This window comes from Camelus ferus, chromosome 10, assembly GCF_009834535.1.
Source record: "Camelus ferus isolate YT-003-E chromosome 10, BCGSAC_Cfer_1.0, whole genome shotgun sequence".
NCBI classification, from domain to species: Eukaryota; Metazoa; Chordata; class Mammalia; order Artiodactyla; family Camelidae; genus Camelus; species Camelus ferus.
This window is the reverse complement of record NC_045705.1, coordinates 1920321-1937534: the sequence shown is the minus strand read 5'-3', so window position 1 is coordinate 1937534 and position 17214 is coordinate 1920321. Positions and strand designations below refer to the sequence as shown.

The 17214-nt window shown below is 39.8% G+C and overlaps 1 protein-coding gene across 4 annotated transcripts in view; it reads right to left on the bottom strand.

The window, feature by feature from the left end:
- Positions 1-1503: 1503 nt before the first annotated feature.
- Positions 1504-17214, bottom strand: part of LOC102511548 (ankyrin repeat domain-containing protein 7) — a 29465-nt gene continuing 13754 nt past the window's right edge. For 2 of the 4 annotated variants that reach the window (XM_032488234.1, XM_032488235.1), the window contains 9 exons: positions 15314-15600; positions 14523-14637; positions 14187-14360; positions 7854-7960; positions 6421-6558; positions 4886-4971; positions 2661-2813; positions 2007-2058; positions 1504-1627 (listed from right to left, as the gene is read on the bottom strand). In XM_032488234.1, the coding sequence (XP_032344125.1) occupies positions 1519-1627; positions 2007-2058; positions 2661-2813; positions 4886-4971; positions 6421-6558; positions 7854-7960; positions 14187-14360; positions 14523-14637; positions 15314-15528 (1149 nt within the window). In that variant the 5' untranslated portion in view covers positions 15529-15600 and the 3' untranslated portion in view covers positions 1504-1518. Of the gene's footprint in view, positions 1628-2006; positions 2059-2660; positions 2814-4885; positions 4972-6420; positions 6559-7853; positions 7961-14186; positions 14361-14522; positions 14638-15313; positions 15891-17214 lie in introns of those variants that run through there. The other 2 variants (XM_032488237.1, XM_032488236.1) reach the window with 2 other exon arrangements.

Sequence of the window (17214 nt, the reverse complement as noted above, 5' to 3'; positions counted from 1 at the left end):
TGTTTTGTTTGTAAATACTACTATAAGTGAGAGTTAAATTTTGTCACTCCAAGTCACTCAGTTGAACATGGTCATCTCTCCCTACCTGAACACTGCAAATTATTACTAGGAACACTGCAAATTATTACTAGAGAGAGAGAAAAACAGATTTTAAAAGTTCCTAACATATCAGCTTTCCACCTAGAGAAAGAACTGGTGGTCAGGATTCTAAGGATATTATATAGCTTGAAAAGATATATTGAATGGAACATGAGAGAGGGCTAAAAGAAGGTTAAAAAGTTTTCATCTCAAATTCTAAGCTCACAGTTGGTGGACACTGAAAAACAGACTGTAACCTTTTCCTATTTCTCATATACTTCTTATCTATTTCCTTGGCATTTATGACATACTTCCTCTCATAACAACTGAACTCTTACAGCCTAAACAAAGGGAATAGAAATTTAAGTCATATTTTTAGAATTTGAATAGATTTCACTATGACATAGTATGCATAGTACCATCAAATAGATTTCATTATGACAGAGTGTGCATGTTATAGTACCTGCAGCATGATGCAGAATTCCATGTCTCTTCATGCATTCACATTCAAAAATAATAAAATGCTTCTTACATTTAAGACCTTATTCTCGGTGCTCCAGGAAATGCACAATTACGTTCCCTAATCTCTAGCGGTGTATGCTGATGCAGGGGCTATAAAATGAGTATGTAAATAACTATACTACAAAATATCTGAAACTTGAAGTTTTAGAATGGGACACGAGGACTGCACCTACTTTTTAAAACTATAATACAAAAGAATTCTGAAGTAGGTTTTATCATATGGTTATTAGGAGTCTACTTTGAGAGCTGGCTGTTATTTTAGGGAAAACATGTACTCTTCAATTAGATGAAGAGTTTTGAATATACTCGTAATGAGGTAATTTAGAAAACACAGAGGAATCTCTTTATAACGTGGATTTTGAGAAACAGAATTTTAATTTCAAAATTTCTATAATTTCAACTATTAGTCTTAATGCAGAACCAGAGATAGAAATAAAGGGGAAAAAAAAAAAAACCCTCTTTCCTCACAACTCTCTGATACCAAAACAAAAAGTGTCCAAGGGGAAAAAAAAAAAGATACATGCTACGTAGTTTTGGAACTGAAAGGCCCCAGGAAGATGCCATGATGATCACAGTAAGTAGCTGTTGTGCACTGAAGATGTCCCTGAGGCACAAGTATTATACAAGTCCCGTCAGTGTGGTTTAAAAGTCAAAGAATCTTTATCCTTGGCCAAGCTTCACACTTCCTCTGTTGTGGGAAAGCTTTTCACAGTACAGTTTTCCTGTCACAATCTATTTTCTAGTCCATTTTGCTTCAGCCTCATCTTCAGTATTTACCAAAGTAAAAAAAAGAAAAAAATTCAACCTGTCATATTTTTATAAAATGGTTTACTCCGACCAACTTTCTAATACAAATGTAAAACAATGATAGGCAGACCACTGCTAAATTTTAAGAGTAAATACTATGCAAAACTAAATTCAGAGCAGAAAAATTAATTTCACAAGAAAACACTTTACCTTGGGAGCAAGATCTAAGTCACCATCTGATGGAGGCCTTGAATCATCAACATCATGTTTGGGTGAAATACTTTGGAGCAAAAAATACACATCAAAAATGAGTGAGTTCATTTCTTTAAACAAACAAAAGTGACAAAAGTCTATGCTGAGGGATAAGAAAGCAGATTTGGGAGCCAGGCTGCCTGATGGTTAAGTCACAGGTCAACTACTTGTTAACCATGGAATCATGGGTCAACTAGTCAACCTCCTTAAACCACAGCTGCCTAACTAACTAATAGTAAGCTGTAACAGCACAGCTACTCTGCAAAGCTGTTGTGGTGACTGTACGAGGTAACAAATGTCAAGTACACAGCACGGTGTCTAACCCAGAGTAGGACACTCAACAAGCCTTGTTTCTTTTCTCTGTGTTCCCTTAGTCAACATATTTTGAAAAATCCATAAAATCCTACCTGATGACAGAGATGTCTTCAAACCTCGGTGAAACCTCAACCACTAAATCCGCTATTAAAGAAAAAAGTAAAACAGATTCTATATCAGCAACAGAAAAATACAGAGTATTAAAAGTGTAAGACCAATGTTTTGTTAAAAAGCATTCCTTTGGGACCACACCTGGAGACTACACACTTCAGTGAATATTGAGTATACTCCTGGTAGGTAATTAATGCATAAAAACCACTTCCCCTCCTTTATATTTATCAAAAAAAAGGGTGTTTATCCAAATTTGATATCTTAAAGCGAACTGTTTACAAGGACCAAAATCCCAACCAAACTTTATGAGACTCACAAAAAATGGTAATCGTTAGTAGAATCAGCATCATAAACTGACATCAAGCTCACACAGCGTGGTGTTTCTGGACGACACCCATGGGACTAACCCACCCCGCCATTTGGCTTTGTCAGCCTCATGTTATCTGGGCACATTCATCCCTATTTGCTCACATACGGTCTAGGGCTGCTTTCACACTGCAATGGCGACATGAGTAGATGTGACAGACACCACATGGCCTAAAATATTGACTCTCTGGCCCTTTATAGAAAAAGCTTGTGCATCCCTGCTTTATGTCATAACAGGAAACCCCAAGACTCAAATTGAATCTTCTTACTCTTCTGCTCAACATTCTTTGGTGAATCCGTGCAGCTGCCATTGCTGGTTCCCAACTCGACAACCATTTCTTCTTCGTCATCCTTGCCGGACAATTGCAACTTTTCTTGGATATTCTCTGCTCCAGTATGCGAAGAAGGTAAACTCTCCTTAGCTGCAAAAAGAGAAATGATTATTCTACAGTCATCACAGTAACTACATCTCCTTCCCCAGTGGCTGGTTTAGGAAATGAGCACGTGATGTAACCCAGCCAATAAGATGCTAGGGGAAGTCTACCGGAAGCTTCTCTGTTTTCTTCCTAGTTAACAGAAAACATGCAGAGAGAAGCAGCCCTCCTCGCCTGCGGATACTGCCATGCGAGAATATGATGCTTGGAGCTGCCGCTAATCAGCAGACCAGGAAAGGCGACATCAAACACCAGCAGCCTCACAGCTGAAGGAGGGACAGCGTCTGGGATCCTGATGACATCACCAAACCTTCTAAACAATCCTGACTCCTGCTGCTGTAGCCACTGTTACTTAGGCCTCCTATTATTATTTGTGGCTAAAAGCACTCTGACACATCTCCCAAGGTCTACAGCAGACCTCCTCCTTTCTATACTACTAGAAAGGCTTTCAGAAGCGTGCCTGAGCTACGTAGTCACCTCGTTCCCAACCATTCCTACAGCATCCTTCCTGCACCAACAAAATGAAACTCATAGATCCTGCAAAGTTCACTGGCACATCTTAGCCTTTGCACCGCTGTCCTTTCTGCCAAATGTAATCTTCAAAGATGTTCCGCCCACCAAACACTGCCCTTCTGCATCCTTCCCTGGCAAACTTCTACTCGCTCTGCATGGCTTACCTGACATCCTACCCACTTTTCAAAAACTTCTTTCCTCACCATGGACTTAAAGTATTTGGCACATATTAAATACCCATAAAAATATATATAAAGACAGTTACAAAGTCCTCGTGGGCTCTGGGACACAGTAAGCACAGAATAAAGTAAAGCAAATCATAAAAATGAGGATGACAGTAACAAGCTCCAGGAGGCCAGGAACTGTGCTTTTGACCTGTTTGCATGCTGTAACGTCAGAGTGGTGCTTAGTACCTAAACGACACTCGATAGTCATCTGTTAAGTGGATCAATTAACAGATAAGAATGTTTTCTTTGGAAGTCCTGTTTAAAAAACATACAGACATTAACCAGGGACAACTCTGTTGTGTTATGAGCACCTTGAAGACCAAAACTCTGTCTATTCCATCTTTGTATTTCCTACAATAGTTCTTTGCTTGATCCAGGCCTACCAAGTTAAAGGTGCCCTCATACAGTTCAGACTGAACAGCACGCTAGGGGTCACACCTAGGCAACACAGTCTTTTTTTTTTTTTTATGTGAAGTACTTCTGTGCTTTTATTACAATTTGTTAAGTCCTGAGTTGTGCTATTTGAGTAATTATTATGACAATCCTTTAACTAATGGCAACAGAAAATCTTGTTCTAACAAAATTATACTTTCATGACAAGTATCCCAAAAAAGAGAAGAAAACATCTGACTCTCACAAAGGCAACATGTCGCATTCTGTTTGCACTTCTGAGGAATGCAATCGGTGAGACTGAGACTTTGTTGGTGTAATGATGCGAAAAGTAACCAGTGCTTCTCAATAAGGCACTGCTTTCCTGACTTCTGCACTATCACTAGGTATCTTTAAAAAACAATCTCTTATTAGTATGCTACACACTGGCCCAGCTGTGCAGTTCTAATTGTTGGCCATTTGTTTATAGCACCAGGAAGGTATTGCTGAGCTCCCAGTTTTAAAGACAATCACTTTTTAGTGAGGCTAATCACTGTGCAATAACTAGCATTCATTTACCCAATGTAATCCATTTGCTGTAAAAACTAAAGATCCAGTTCTGTAACAAGGCCAACTTGTTATAATGTTAGGGGAAATGTACAACAAAGTTAAAAACCTGTTTTTCTTATTTACACAAAGATATAATATGGGATTTCAGGGGCCATGATTAAATAAATGAATTTCTTTTCAGACAATATTGTCTCAGATTTTAAATTACCTACAATTAACTTCTTAAGTAATTCTGAATACTAGACCATTAAGAAAAAATTAATGAAAAAAATAAAAACATGCATGAAATTTACACACTGGCTTTTTTCACTGCTCTTTCATTATCAAAAGTTCCTCACTCTTACTTCCGTATCTATGATGGGCCCAACAAGAGTAACTTACTACCCGAACTCTGTCCTAGGTCGCTATTTTCAGGGGGAGTAGTTGGTATCTTTTCGTCTCTGTAGTCGACAATCAGTTGGTAAATGCTACGTATAAAAACAGTGATAAATAAATATTACTACTTGAATACTAATATAAAAACAATTACCAAAAATATTAAATTCTTAGATTATTTCAGACAATATCAGAGGTAATAGCAAACCTTCAAATTGTCCCATATACTTCAAATTTGTACAATCTACAAACTTTTAAATTTAGCATGTACAACTAAAAAAGAAAAAAGGTGAAGTTGTCATGAGCTGAGGGCAGTACAGCTCAGCAAGTTAACTAAAGCGAGCCTGACATATGGAAGGTATCTCGAACTCAGAAGTCCCAGCTCTATAACCAACAACTATTTGTTCCTGGAAAAGTTGCTTCTCATCAGCTCAAAGTCTTCCTTTATAAAACTGGGATCTTACTGTCTTGTTAGGCAGTTAGTTATTAATACTCATAAGAGTATTACGAAGATTTAATGAGATAATGTATCCCCCAGATGCTCAGAGAAATAGTGGAAGAATGGAATAATTTCTTCCTGAACTTAAATGCTGGAACTATTTGAGAATCCCAAATAAAACCCAATGTGTGTTTTCTTTCCCAGGTGTAACATTTAAATGTGGCAGTTTTCAGAAAATGTTACAAATTACGGTGATTAGGTGTTCCTCATGGTTTATAATTCAGGACACCTCAGCTACTACATAATTTGTAGCTACATTTATTTATAAATATATGACCTCATACAAGCATATGTATGAGAACTAAACAAGCTGTCACGCTGAAGTTTACGTGTCGATCACCATGAAGACCACGGAAACTGGATCAGCACAGGCATCCCGGGAGCAGAGGTCAATGACCCGACTGCAGGACCAGTTTCTTTTTCCTTTTCTTCTTTTAAAGTTTTATTAAAGGTCTTTAGAGAGCAACATCCAGACTCCAGACTCAGCTGCCAAGGAGATCCTGTTAAAACTAGTTTTAGTACCAACGCTGCAGCAACAGAATCAAAGGAAACAAGAGAACGATTAGAGTGCCCTCGCCCTGCCCCAATGCCTTGTGGGAGAGGACTGTCACTGTGGCCTTAGGGAATCCCTTAGGTTCCTGGAAAATTCAAGAGGAAGATTATAGAAGAAAGTCCCCAAAGGAAAATACAGGATTTTCTGCTCTACTAAACATTTCAAGACCCAAACAACTAGTTAGAAAAATCAGGTATGTGACATTATTTGTACCCCACGCATAGGTGTTACACTGGAATGAAATGGAGAACAGCAGGACCCTAAGGATAAATGTCTTACAAATCCTGAGATAAAGAACCCCGTGCCCACTGCTCCATCTCACTAGTCTGGCCTTTTGCTGGTTTCCAGCTGGTGATGGGGAGGGTCTCACTGCCATCCCCAAAGTGCCTGCTCCCAACTAGGAACTCTCACCTGTCACGTAACAAGTAACAGTTAGGTCACTTCCAACCTCAGTTTAGAGATAACTGGCACTTTAATGGAAACACTTACTGTTTAAAACCGTTAAAACGAGCGTATTGTTCAGGACACCATCCCTGTAAATCTCGAGAACTGGCATTAACATGCTTCTGAAGCAGCAGCTTGACTATGTCCGGTGAGTCATGAAACACAGCAAGCGTGAGCGCTGATCTAAAATAAAAGAGACAACTTCACCCTTAGGAACTTAGTTAGCGTAACTCAAGCAGTTAATTTGGTCTAGTTTACCAAGTTAATATCCTGCCCACCCCTGGAGAACTGACCACTTACATGCTCAAGTGCTCATCTTTGCAAATCACCTCGAAGGCCAAAATGGAGGGACAAAAAAGAAGCCTCCTGTCCTACTTGGGTAGCACACAGTAGAAGTGGCTAATTTAAAGTCCTCTGATGGACAAGAAAGGATGCTGAGGTCACTTATCTGAAGTAGGTAAAGATTTAAAGGATTCCCCATTTCTTCCCTAGTCTGAAATATAATACTTTAAAATCAGCTAGAAATCAGGTAAGGAGAAGCTGTTTGCAGGATGAAAACAGTAATATGAATAAAAACGGCAACAAAAATAGTCACGGCTGCAGTTAACACGCTGAGAAGCATGTGGCCGGCACTAACCTGAACAGTCTACGTATGGTCTTTCTTAGGCACAACCCCCCTTGAAGGATGTATGACGACCCTCCTTTACGTGACAGGAAACATACTGGTTGGTGGTAAGTCATGTCCCCCAGGTAACACACCTGGACCAGCAGGAGAGCTGGGAATTCAACCTCGTCTGACTCTAAAGCCCAGCTCTTTCCTCTTTATCATCCACCAATGACCTGTCTTCTTTAAAGGGAATGTTTATTCAATATTTAAAGCTATTTTTCTTCCTTCTACTATTATCAATTAAAAATAAAAACAAAATGTACTAGAAATGAAAAAGGATAAAAACTGATGAGCCCACAGTATCTGGTCATAGTTACTCTCTTAGTGATACTCAGTGATAACCTAATAACATCAGTATCCTTCAAAGAAAGTAATTTAAAGCAGAGTCATCCAAAAGACAAAACAAACTCCTCTTTGTTTAATATGCATTTTTTAAGAAAAAAAAGTACCAAGAAGAGGTTAAAAAGTTATAAAAGAATGAAGAAATTCAACACTGTCTCATAAGGTAAATTAAAATTAGAGTCCATACTAATAAAACTAAAATGAAATCCCTGAACTATGGTAAGATCACATGACCAAAAAAATCAGGTTGCAAATGACAGCAGTCACTACCATAAAGGAAGATGAGTCCTGCTGCATACCGTTCTTCGTGACACCAGGCAGAATAATTGCTTTTCTACCTGACTGATGATGTGTTGATTTCAAGTTAATCCTCTTCTTATTAAGTTAATCTTTCTGATTGGCTGTTACTGCTCTAGAACAACATTAAGATTTAAAAAAAAAAAAAGAGAGAGAGAACAAACTATTGTACCTTTGCAGCTTGTCGACTGCATGTACATTTGCCCCGTTCTCTATCAAAAATTTGACCATTTCTTCTTTGTTCTCCCTGATGGCGAGTAAAAGTGGTGTGAAGTTATACTGTAAAACAGTAAAAACAGTTGATAATGTGTAAAATTACATATAAATTTCAAAACTGAATTTAAAAACTTAAGTCTCTTAAAGAACTTAAACATACACTATAAAGTAAATAACAAGCAGCCCCTTCTTCCTCGCCCCTCTATGCCCCTTCTCTTTAAAAGGTTCCTCCTTGACCTCCTCAAAAGTTTCCCTGGGAAGTCATTCTCTGAAACTCACTTCAGACATTAGCTGGTTCCAAGAACCTTCGCTTCTATCGCAGCGTGTGTCAGGCATTCTCTAGTTACCTTACTGCTCAACTACTACTCCTGACACTCTAAACACTGCTCCAGAGAGAACCATTTAGCTGCTGAATCAACTACATTTTTAAGGAGCCACGCTGAGGAGAAAGATACCATACTGTCTGCAGCATGTATACCCTATCCAATTACAACTATGACTAATCTCATAAAGCTTGGAGACATTCCAATGGGAATATGATTATTTGCATGTAAAGAAAAAGTTTTTCTTAAACCAACTTATACATTCTAATTTGAAAAATTCCATTCCCACTCTTAAGGGATTATTACAAAATATGAAATCAACTACTCTTAAGGGATTATTACAAAATATGAAATAAACTATAAATTAATATAGATTGTCTTTAAAATCTTGAAATATTTATCAAAATATACAAACAGGAATTGTAAATTCAAATGCTTACAGAGGCAACATAGGTGGCCCAAGTGAAAATCACAAGTGAGGACAGCAAACTGGAGAACACACGCCCCACCGAGAAGGGGCCACCTCTGCAGAGCAGACCACATAGGAGCCTGGGCTCAAGGGGGACCAGATTTGATTCTTTAGGAGAAGTTCTAAAGTGTAGATTTCTGCACAAGTCTCCTATATTTTAAATGTTGACTCAATGTGTGGAGACAAACTGAACATATCCAGGGCCATGTTTAGTCTATAGCCCACTTGTGTTTTTATGTTTGAGGTGTTTCCAAACAGTAGGGTATAAATCAAGTATTTGTGTGTAAAACCTTGCCTTTCTTTAGAATCATACATCTTACACACAAAAACACTGGACCCCAACATGTAATAAAAATTGTGATTAAGACTCACAAGAATTTTTCCAATGCCTACTAAAACTACAATCTACCTGTATCTAATTCTCCCCAATTGTTAATCAAATGGATTATTAGTTCATAAGATGGCCGAAACTAAATTATTAAAACAATTCCAATTTGTTACTAATGTCATGGGTCTTGATGTTTAAAACTGCCATCTTGCATGGTATATTTATATATAATGGAATACGACTTAGCCATAAAAAAGAATGAAATAATGCCGTTTGCAGCAACATGGAAGGACCTAGAGATTATCATACTGAGTGAGGTAAGTCAGACAGTGAAAGACAAATCCCATAGGATATCACTTAATATGTGGATTCTAAAATATGATACAAATGAACTTATTTACAAAACAGAAATAGACTCACAGACATAGAAAACAAACTGATCGTTACCAAAGGGGTGGGAGAGGAATAAATTAGCAGTTTTGGACTAGCAGATACAAATTACTGTATATAAAATAGATGAACAACAAGGTCCTACTGTATATACTACAGGGAACTATACTCAATATCCTGTAATAAACCATAATGGAAAAGAATATGAATATATATATATGTATATACATATAACTGAATAAGAATATATATAACTGAATAAGAATATATATATATATAACTGAATCACTTTGCTGTACACCAGAAACAATCACAACACTGTAAATCAATTAGACTTTAATTTAAAAAAAACCTGTCATCTTGGTTATGCTAGGGCTCAATGAATCTAACAGATATATTGCAAGAGTCTGTCACACAGCTTTAACCAAAAGAAGGCTCATGACTTCCTATTACTGCAATCAGAAAAACCCTACTGTATAACGATACAGGCCTTCCTCAAAAAAGAACAATCTCAAATAAACAATTTAACCCACCACCTGAATGAATTAGAAAAAGAAGAACAAAAAGCCCCAAAAAGCAGCAGAAGGAATAAAGATCAGAGAGGAATTAAATACAATAGAGATTAACAAGACCATAGAAAAAAATCAACCAAACCAAAAGCTGGTTTTTTGAAAAAGTAAATAAAATCGACAAACCTCTGGCCAAACTCACAAAGAAAAGAGAGCGCACAAATTAGCAAAATAAGAAAGGAAAATGGAGAAATTACAACAAACAAAATAGAAATACAGAATATCATACGAGAATATTATGAAAAACTATATGGAACCAAACTGGATAACCTAGAGGAGATGGACAAGTTTCTGGAAACATACTGTCCACCAAGACTGAATCAAGAAGAATCTGAACACTTGAACAATCCGATCACTAGAAAGGAAATAGAAATAGCAATTAAAAACCTCCCTACAAATAAAAGTCCAGGACCAGACGGCTTCACTGGGGAATTCTACCAAACATACAAAGAAGAACTCATACCAGTCCTTCTCAAACTCTTCCAGACGATTGAAAAGGAGGGAATACTCCCAAACTCATTCTATGAAGCCACCATCACCCTGATACCAAAATCAGGCAAAGACACTACAAAAAAAGAGAATTATAGGCCAATATCACTGATGAACATAGACGCCAAAATCCTCACCAAAATTTTAGCAAATAGAATCCAACAACACATAAAAAAGATTATAGATCATGACCAAGTGGGGTTCATCCCAGGGACACAAGGCTGGTTCAACATACGCAAGTCAATCAATGTAATACATCACATCAACAAGAGAAAGGACAAAAACCACATGATCATCTCAATCGATGCAGAAAAAGCATTTGATAAAATTCAACATTTATGATAAAAATTCTTGCCAAAGTGTGTATAGAGGGAACATATATCAACATAATAAAAGCTATATATGACAAACCTACAGCCAGCATAGTACTCAATGGTAAAAAAATTCAAAAGCTTCCCACTAAAATCTGGGACAAGACAAGGATGCCCACTATCACCACTCCTATTCAACACAGTCCTGGAAGTCCTAGCCACAGCAATCAGGCAAGAGAAAGAAATAAAAGGGATCCAAATTGGAAAAGAAGAGGTAAAAGTGTCACTATATGCTGACGACATGTTACTATATATAGAAAACCCTAAAAGGTCCACACAAAAGCTACTAGAGCTAATTGAAGAATTCAGCAAGGTAGGTTACAAAATTAATGTTCAAAAATCAGTTGCATTTCTTTACACTAATGATGAATCAACAGAAAAACAAAGTAAAGAAACAATCCCCTTTAAAATAGCACCCACAGTAATAAAATATCTGGGAATAAATCTAACCAAGGAGGTGAAAGAATTATACACAGAAAACTATAAACCATTGATGAAGGAAATTAAAGAAGACTTTAAAAAATGGAAAGATATTCCATGCTCTTGGATTGGAAGAATCAATATTGTTAAAATGGTCACACTGCCCAAGGCAATCTACAGATTTAATGCAATCCCTATCCAATTACCCAGGACATATTTCACAGAACTAGAACAAATCATAACAAAATTTATATGGAACCATCAAAGACCTAGAATTGCCAAAGCATTACTGAAGAGAAAGAAAGAGGCTGGAGAAATAACTCTCCCAGACTTCAAACAATACTACAGAGCTACAGTCATCAAGACAGCATGCTATTGGTACCAAAACAGACATATAGACCAATGGAACAGAATAGAGAGCCCAGAAATGAACCCACAAGCTTTTGGTCAACTAATCTTCGACAAAGGAGGCAAGAATATACAATGGAATAAAGACAGTCTCTTCAGCAAATGGTGTTGGGAAAACTGGACAGCAGCATGTAAAACAGTGAAGCTAGAACACTCCCTTACACCATATACAAAAATCAACTCAAAATGGATCAAAGACTTAAACATAAGACAAGATACAATAAACCTCCTAGAGGAAAACATAGGCAAAACATTATCTGACATACATTTCAAAAATTTTCTCCTAGAAGAAATAAAAGCAAGAATAAACAAATGGGACCTAATGAAACTTACAAGCTTCTGCACAGCAAAGGAAACCAGAAGCAAAACAAGAAGACAACCTACGGAATGGGAGAAAATTTTTGCCAATGAAACCGACAAAGGCTTGATTTCCAGAATATATAAGCAGCTCATACAACTCAGTAAGAAAAAAATAAACAACCCAATCCAAAAATGGGCAGAAGACCTAAACAAGCAATTCTCCAAGGAAGACATACAAATGATCAAAAGGCACATGAATAAATGCTCAATATCACTAATTATCAGAGAAATGCCAATCAAAACTACAATGAGGTATCACCTCACACCAGTCAGAATGGCCGTCATTCAAAAATCCACAAATGACAAATGCTGGAGAGGCTGTGGAGAAAGGGGAACCTTCCTACACTGCTGGTGGGAATGCAGTTTGGTGCAGCCACTATGGAAAACAGTGTGGAGATTCCTCAAAAGACTAGGAATAGACTTACTATATGACCCAGGAATCCCACTCCTGGGCTTGTATCCAGAAAGAACCCTACTTCAGGATGACACCTGCACCCCAATGTTCATAGCAGCACTATTTACAATAACCAAAACATGGAAACAGCCTAAACGTCCATCAACAGGTTACTGGATAAAGAAGATGTGGTATATTTATACAATGGAATACTACTCAGCCATAAAAACCGACAACATAATGCCATTTACAGCAACTTGGATGCTCCTGGAGAATGTCATTCTAAGTGAAATAAGCCAGAAAGAGAAAGAAAAATATCGTATGAGATTGCTCATATGTGGAATCTAAAAAACAAAAACAAAAACAAACAAACAAGAACAAAGTGTAAATACAGGACAGAAACAGACTCATAGACAGAGAATACAGACTTGTGGTTGCCAGGGGGGTGGAGGGTGGGAAAGGATAGACTGGGATTTCAAAATTGTAGAATAGATAAACAAAATTACACTGTATAGCACAGGGAAATATACACAAAATGTTATGATAACTCACAGAGAAAAAAATGTGACAGTGAGTGTGTACACGTCCATGAATGACTGAAAAATTGTGCTGAACACTGGAATTTGACACAACATTGTAAAATGATCATAAATCAATAAAAAATGTTAAAAAAAAAAAAAAAAAAAACTACTGACCTAATGACCTGGATGGGAACAAAAGGTGCAAAATCTTTAAAGGGTCCGACTCTACTTACTGAATCACTCACCACAACTAAGTTTCTAAGACTGTCTGAGTGCCACTGAATGATCAGTGGTTAGAAGGGAAAAGGAGCTATTCTTCAAGGCAATAGATACTGCCAGTAATATTACCAATAAACTCCTCAATCACAGAGGAAGAGATGGGTAAGTCAGGCTAACACGGCTGGAAAGGAGAGCACTGAAAGCAGCAGCATCTATCAAACTCCCGATCTTCCAGAGATGTCTTATTTTTGAGATCTGTGAATTTACATGTATTACATGTATCCATTCAATAGTCCTTAACCAAGGGTTGTAATCAGAATCTCAGGGAAGTATTTCTAAATACTGTGTCCAGACCTGAGTAGACTTATTCAATCCAAATCTTCAGGGGAGAGCCAGGAGGAAAAGCAGGAGGACCAGCTGCGCCATCACTTGCTCCCCACCTACAGGCCACAGCCCCGCAGGGGAGCTGCACCCGGCTGAGCATGGAAGACCCCAAGGTGAAGGTGTACGTGGAGGGCCATGTGGCCACCAGCACAGCGAATGCCCCTGCTGGCTGGCTGTCAAACATGACCTGACCTCACTTGCCCAGATTCTAGAACCTGGGATCCTGGGGTGCTCAGGGCCTGCAGTTTGCCGCCTCCCCTGCCCAGGTGCAGTCACCCAGCTCCCCCTGCTGGGTACTGGGCTCCTTCCTCCTCCCACCCACCCCCAGGCAGGCACCCAGCCCTTGCCATCACTTCACTCCCCGCAAGCCTTCATCTTCTTTAGGCGCTGAGCCTACCACCCACTCCCAGGCACTTCCTAATGGGACGTTGTTCCTTCTGGGGTACAAGTGCGGCTGGGAGACAGAGCTCTGCCCTTTCCGTGGGCACTACCTCTAGCCCCTGGCCTTGGCTTTGGAGTTGTTTCCATGATAACAGGGCTTGATGTACTGTATTCAGTATACATATTACTATAAATAAAACACCTGTAGCTAGAAAAGACCCTGTATTTCAAATATCTTGTAAATAAAGTCAGTTGAGCTATACCTTGTCTGTCGCCTCGATATTTGCATTATAGCGGAGCAGCTTTGCTGCAATTGATATATCTCCAGCCAAGACAGCGTAATGCAGAGCAGTGTTTTGACAGTTGTCCTCAAGATTTGGGTCAGCTCTGTATTCCAGCAGGACAGTGACACATACTTCTTTCTGGCATTGTACAGCCTGTTGGTATCACGCCAAGAAACAGACTGTAAGTGCTAGGCATTCCAAGTTAACATTCCTCAAGTTCCATTAGTTCGTTATATTTAAAACAGATAAATTCATTTTTATTCTAAGTAATTACATCGAATCCATCTCACGTGGACATGGTTGGCTGCTACACACCTTGATGAGAGCTGTCTTGCCTTCCTTGTCACGAGCATTCAGATTACAATCCCAATGTATGAGGAGACTCACCACTGATGACTGGCCGGTGGTGCAGGCCAAGTGTAGGGCAGTCCTGCGAACATGAGGACTTTTTAGGAAATTAGAGCGTACTAGTTCAAAGGTACAGTTACTCGTGTAATTGTAAACATTCAACAGCATGCTATTCCTACCCCTTTAAAACTAACATTTAGTCTTCTTATCTTAGTTCTTTCTATGGGGAAAGAACAATATTTATTAGCTCTTATTACTCACCACATTAATGGAAGAACCACCTGTTTGAATAGAAAGGGCATGCCGTTGAGATTCAGCTCACCTTGGGTCTGACTTCTACTTTAACACTGTCCCTTATTAGCTCTCACTTAGCCTGTCTGTGCCTCAATTTCCTCATCAACAAAATGGGCATGAAGTAGTAGTTATCTTACAGGACGCCGCTGTGATGCTTAAATGAAAAGCTATGCAAACTGTCTGGCAGTTCCTTGCACAAAATAACAGCTCAATAATTGTTAGATAATCTTATAATTGTTACCGTTACTATTTTACAAAAACAACATTTCAATTAAGTAAAGTGATAATGTATCTACTTTGCTGCTGCAAGGATGAGAGAGAACACTGTACTTCAATGATTCTAACATGCTCATTTTCTCACACTTGAACATCTCTGACATGGGAAGGCAATTTAAAATTCATGTCTTAAAACCATAGTTGGCAGCTCGTCCCAGGCCTGCCCCGCCCCGTCCCGCCGCTGTTACCTGTTCTTCCTGTCTCTGCTGTTTACAACATTTTTGTTATATAACAGCAACACCTCCGCTGTGTCCAGATGACCAAAATATGCGGCTTTGTGGAACGGAGTTAGTTCGCGCTTACGGACGTGATACCCAGGCACGGGGTTCTCACGATTCCTGCGCTCTCTCTGATGGATGCTGAAGCCCACACAGCTCGCGAACTCAGTGAGTCTCTTCTTCATCTGGCTTATCGCCTTCCGACACCGCTCACTTCCCTCCTGGTCTCTTGCCACCTCCCAATCTCAGCGCTGGCGCTGCAGAAGAGCCACAGAGGTCTCGCTGCCACACCTTGGCTGAAAAGCTCAACGGCTCGGAATGTTTGGTCCGGAACAGTCGTAGCCTAGCAACAGCACTGACCCTCAACTGTCCCTCAACTGTCCCTCCAGAGCCAGTGTCCCTGTGAGTGTGCACAGAGACCCAGAGGCCCAGTGTGCCTGGTGCGCACTTGGGAGCCTAAGGCATTTCAAATCTCTGCAATTGCTTATGGGCCATTTTGGATTCCTTTCAAATGTTGGTGCTAGGTGGCTGAGTGTTTTGGGAGATTTCCACAAGTGAGGCTTGCCCCTGAGAAAGCCATGTTTGTACGCAACTGTGGTTAGAGTGGGGTGGAACCACAGGATGCTGAAGGCCTAGTCCCCCAGGGAGCTCCCCAACAAAAATCTCTAAATCTCATCCCTCAGTTCATTCCTTTCCACATCCCTCTGGGCCCCAGCCAGTCTCCATGGAATTTAGCAGATGCAAACATCAAAAAGCTGTTTTCATGGTTTCAGAGATTGTGGCAATATGTATCATTAAGTACAAACTTGAGAAACCAACACACGCTCTCCAGATGAAATGAAAACGTGTTTATGCATGTCTGCTGACCTTGCTCTGTGGCTCAGCCTTATGTTTACACACTTTCTTCACTTTATTTTACTTTTTGCTTTTATTTCCACCAAGTAAATCTTTAATCAATCAAAGATTTATTTGGGAGCATGGTATAACATTTGAGAACTTTTTAACCACATAACTATGAAAGCACCATGTCAGTTACTCAGTGAGGCCACGCTGCTGGCTGAGCACTTGCAGGAGGGGGGGAAGGCAGGGCAGGCCTCTTCTTCCTGCCAAACTCCATCCTACCTCCCTCAGCTGGCTAATTATGGTTTCTGGCCCTGCCAGGATCAAAACTGCAGGGGGCGGTAGAGTTCCTAAGTGGCTGACACTCCTGGGAGCTGGTCTTGAGTGGACTCAACCTGGTAAGTGTTTTGAAGCTGACTCTCTCAGGGGCATTTCTGGGCCCACACCTGCCGTCACCTGCAACTCCCCTCACCTAAGTGGATGTGGTCTTACTAATTTACCCCTTTAATCTATCTTTTCTATTAGCATACACTGTTATTGCCCTCATCTTAAAAAAGATGCATTCACCCTCCAGCTGAGGCCCCATCTCTCTGCTCTCCGGCACACACGACTCCTGCCCCTGCAAAGGAGCTCTTCCCATTCGCTTCCTCTGATTCCTCTCATTTTCCATCCAAGCAAGCGTGTCCACTGAACTGCAACTGCTCATGACAGGATCACCCACCACCCACCAGGTGCTGACTCCACGGGGAGCTCAGTCCTCTCCTCGCACAGCCCGGCAGCCACACTTCCCACCGCTGCTCTCCCTGACTTGTCACGTCAAGCCCTTTCCTCACAGGGATTCCTGGGTCTCAGGCTGCTCTGATTTCCTCCCATGGCCCTGGCTGGACTTCTCAGTCCCAGCCCCTGAATGCTGGCACACAGCACCCCTGAGGCTCAGTCTTCTGGCCTCTACTACTTTCTGCTGCTGCCCCCATCAGCCTTAGGGCTTTATGTATTCTCTACAAGTTGACAACTTCCAAACTGCTATTTCC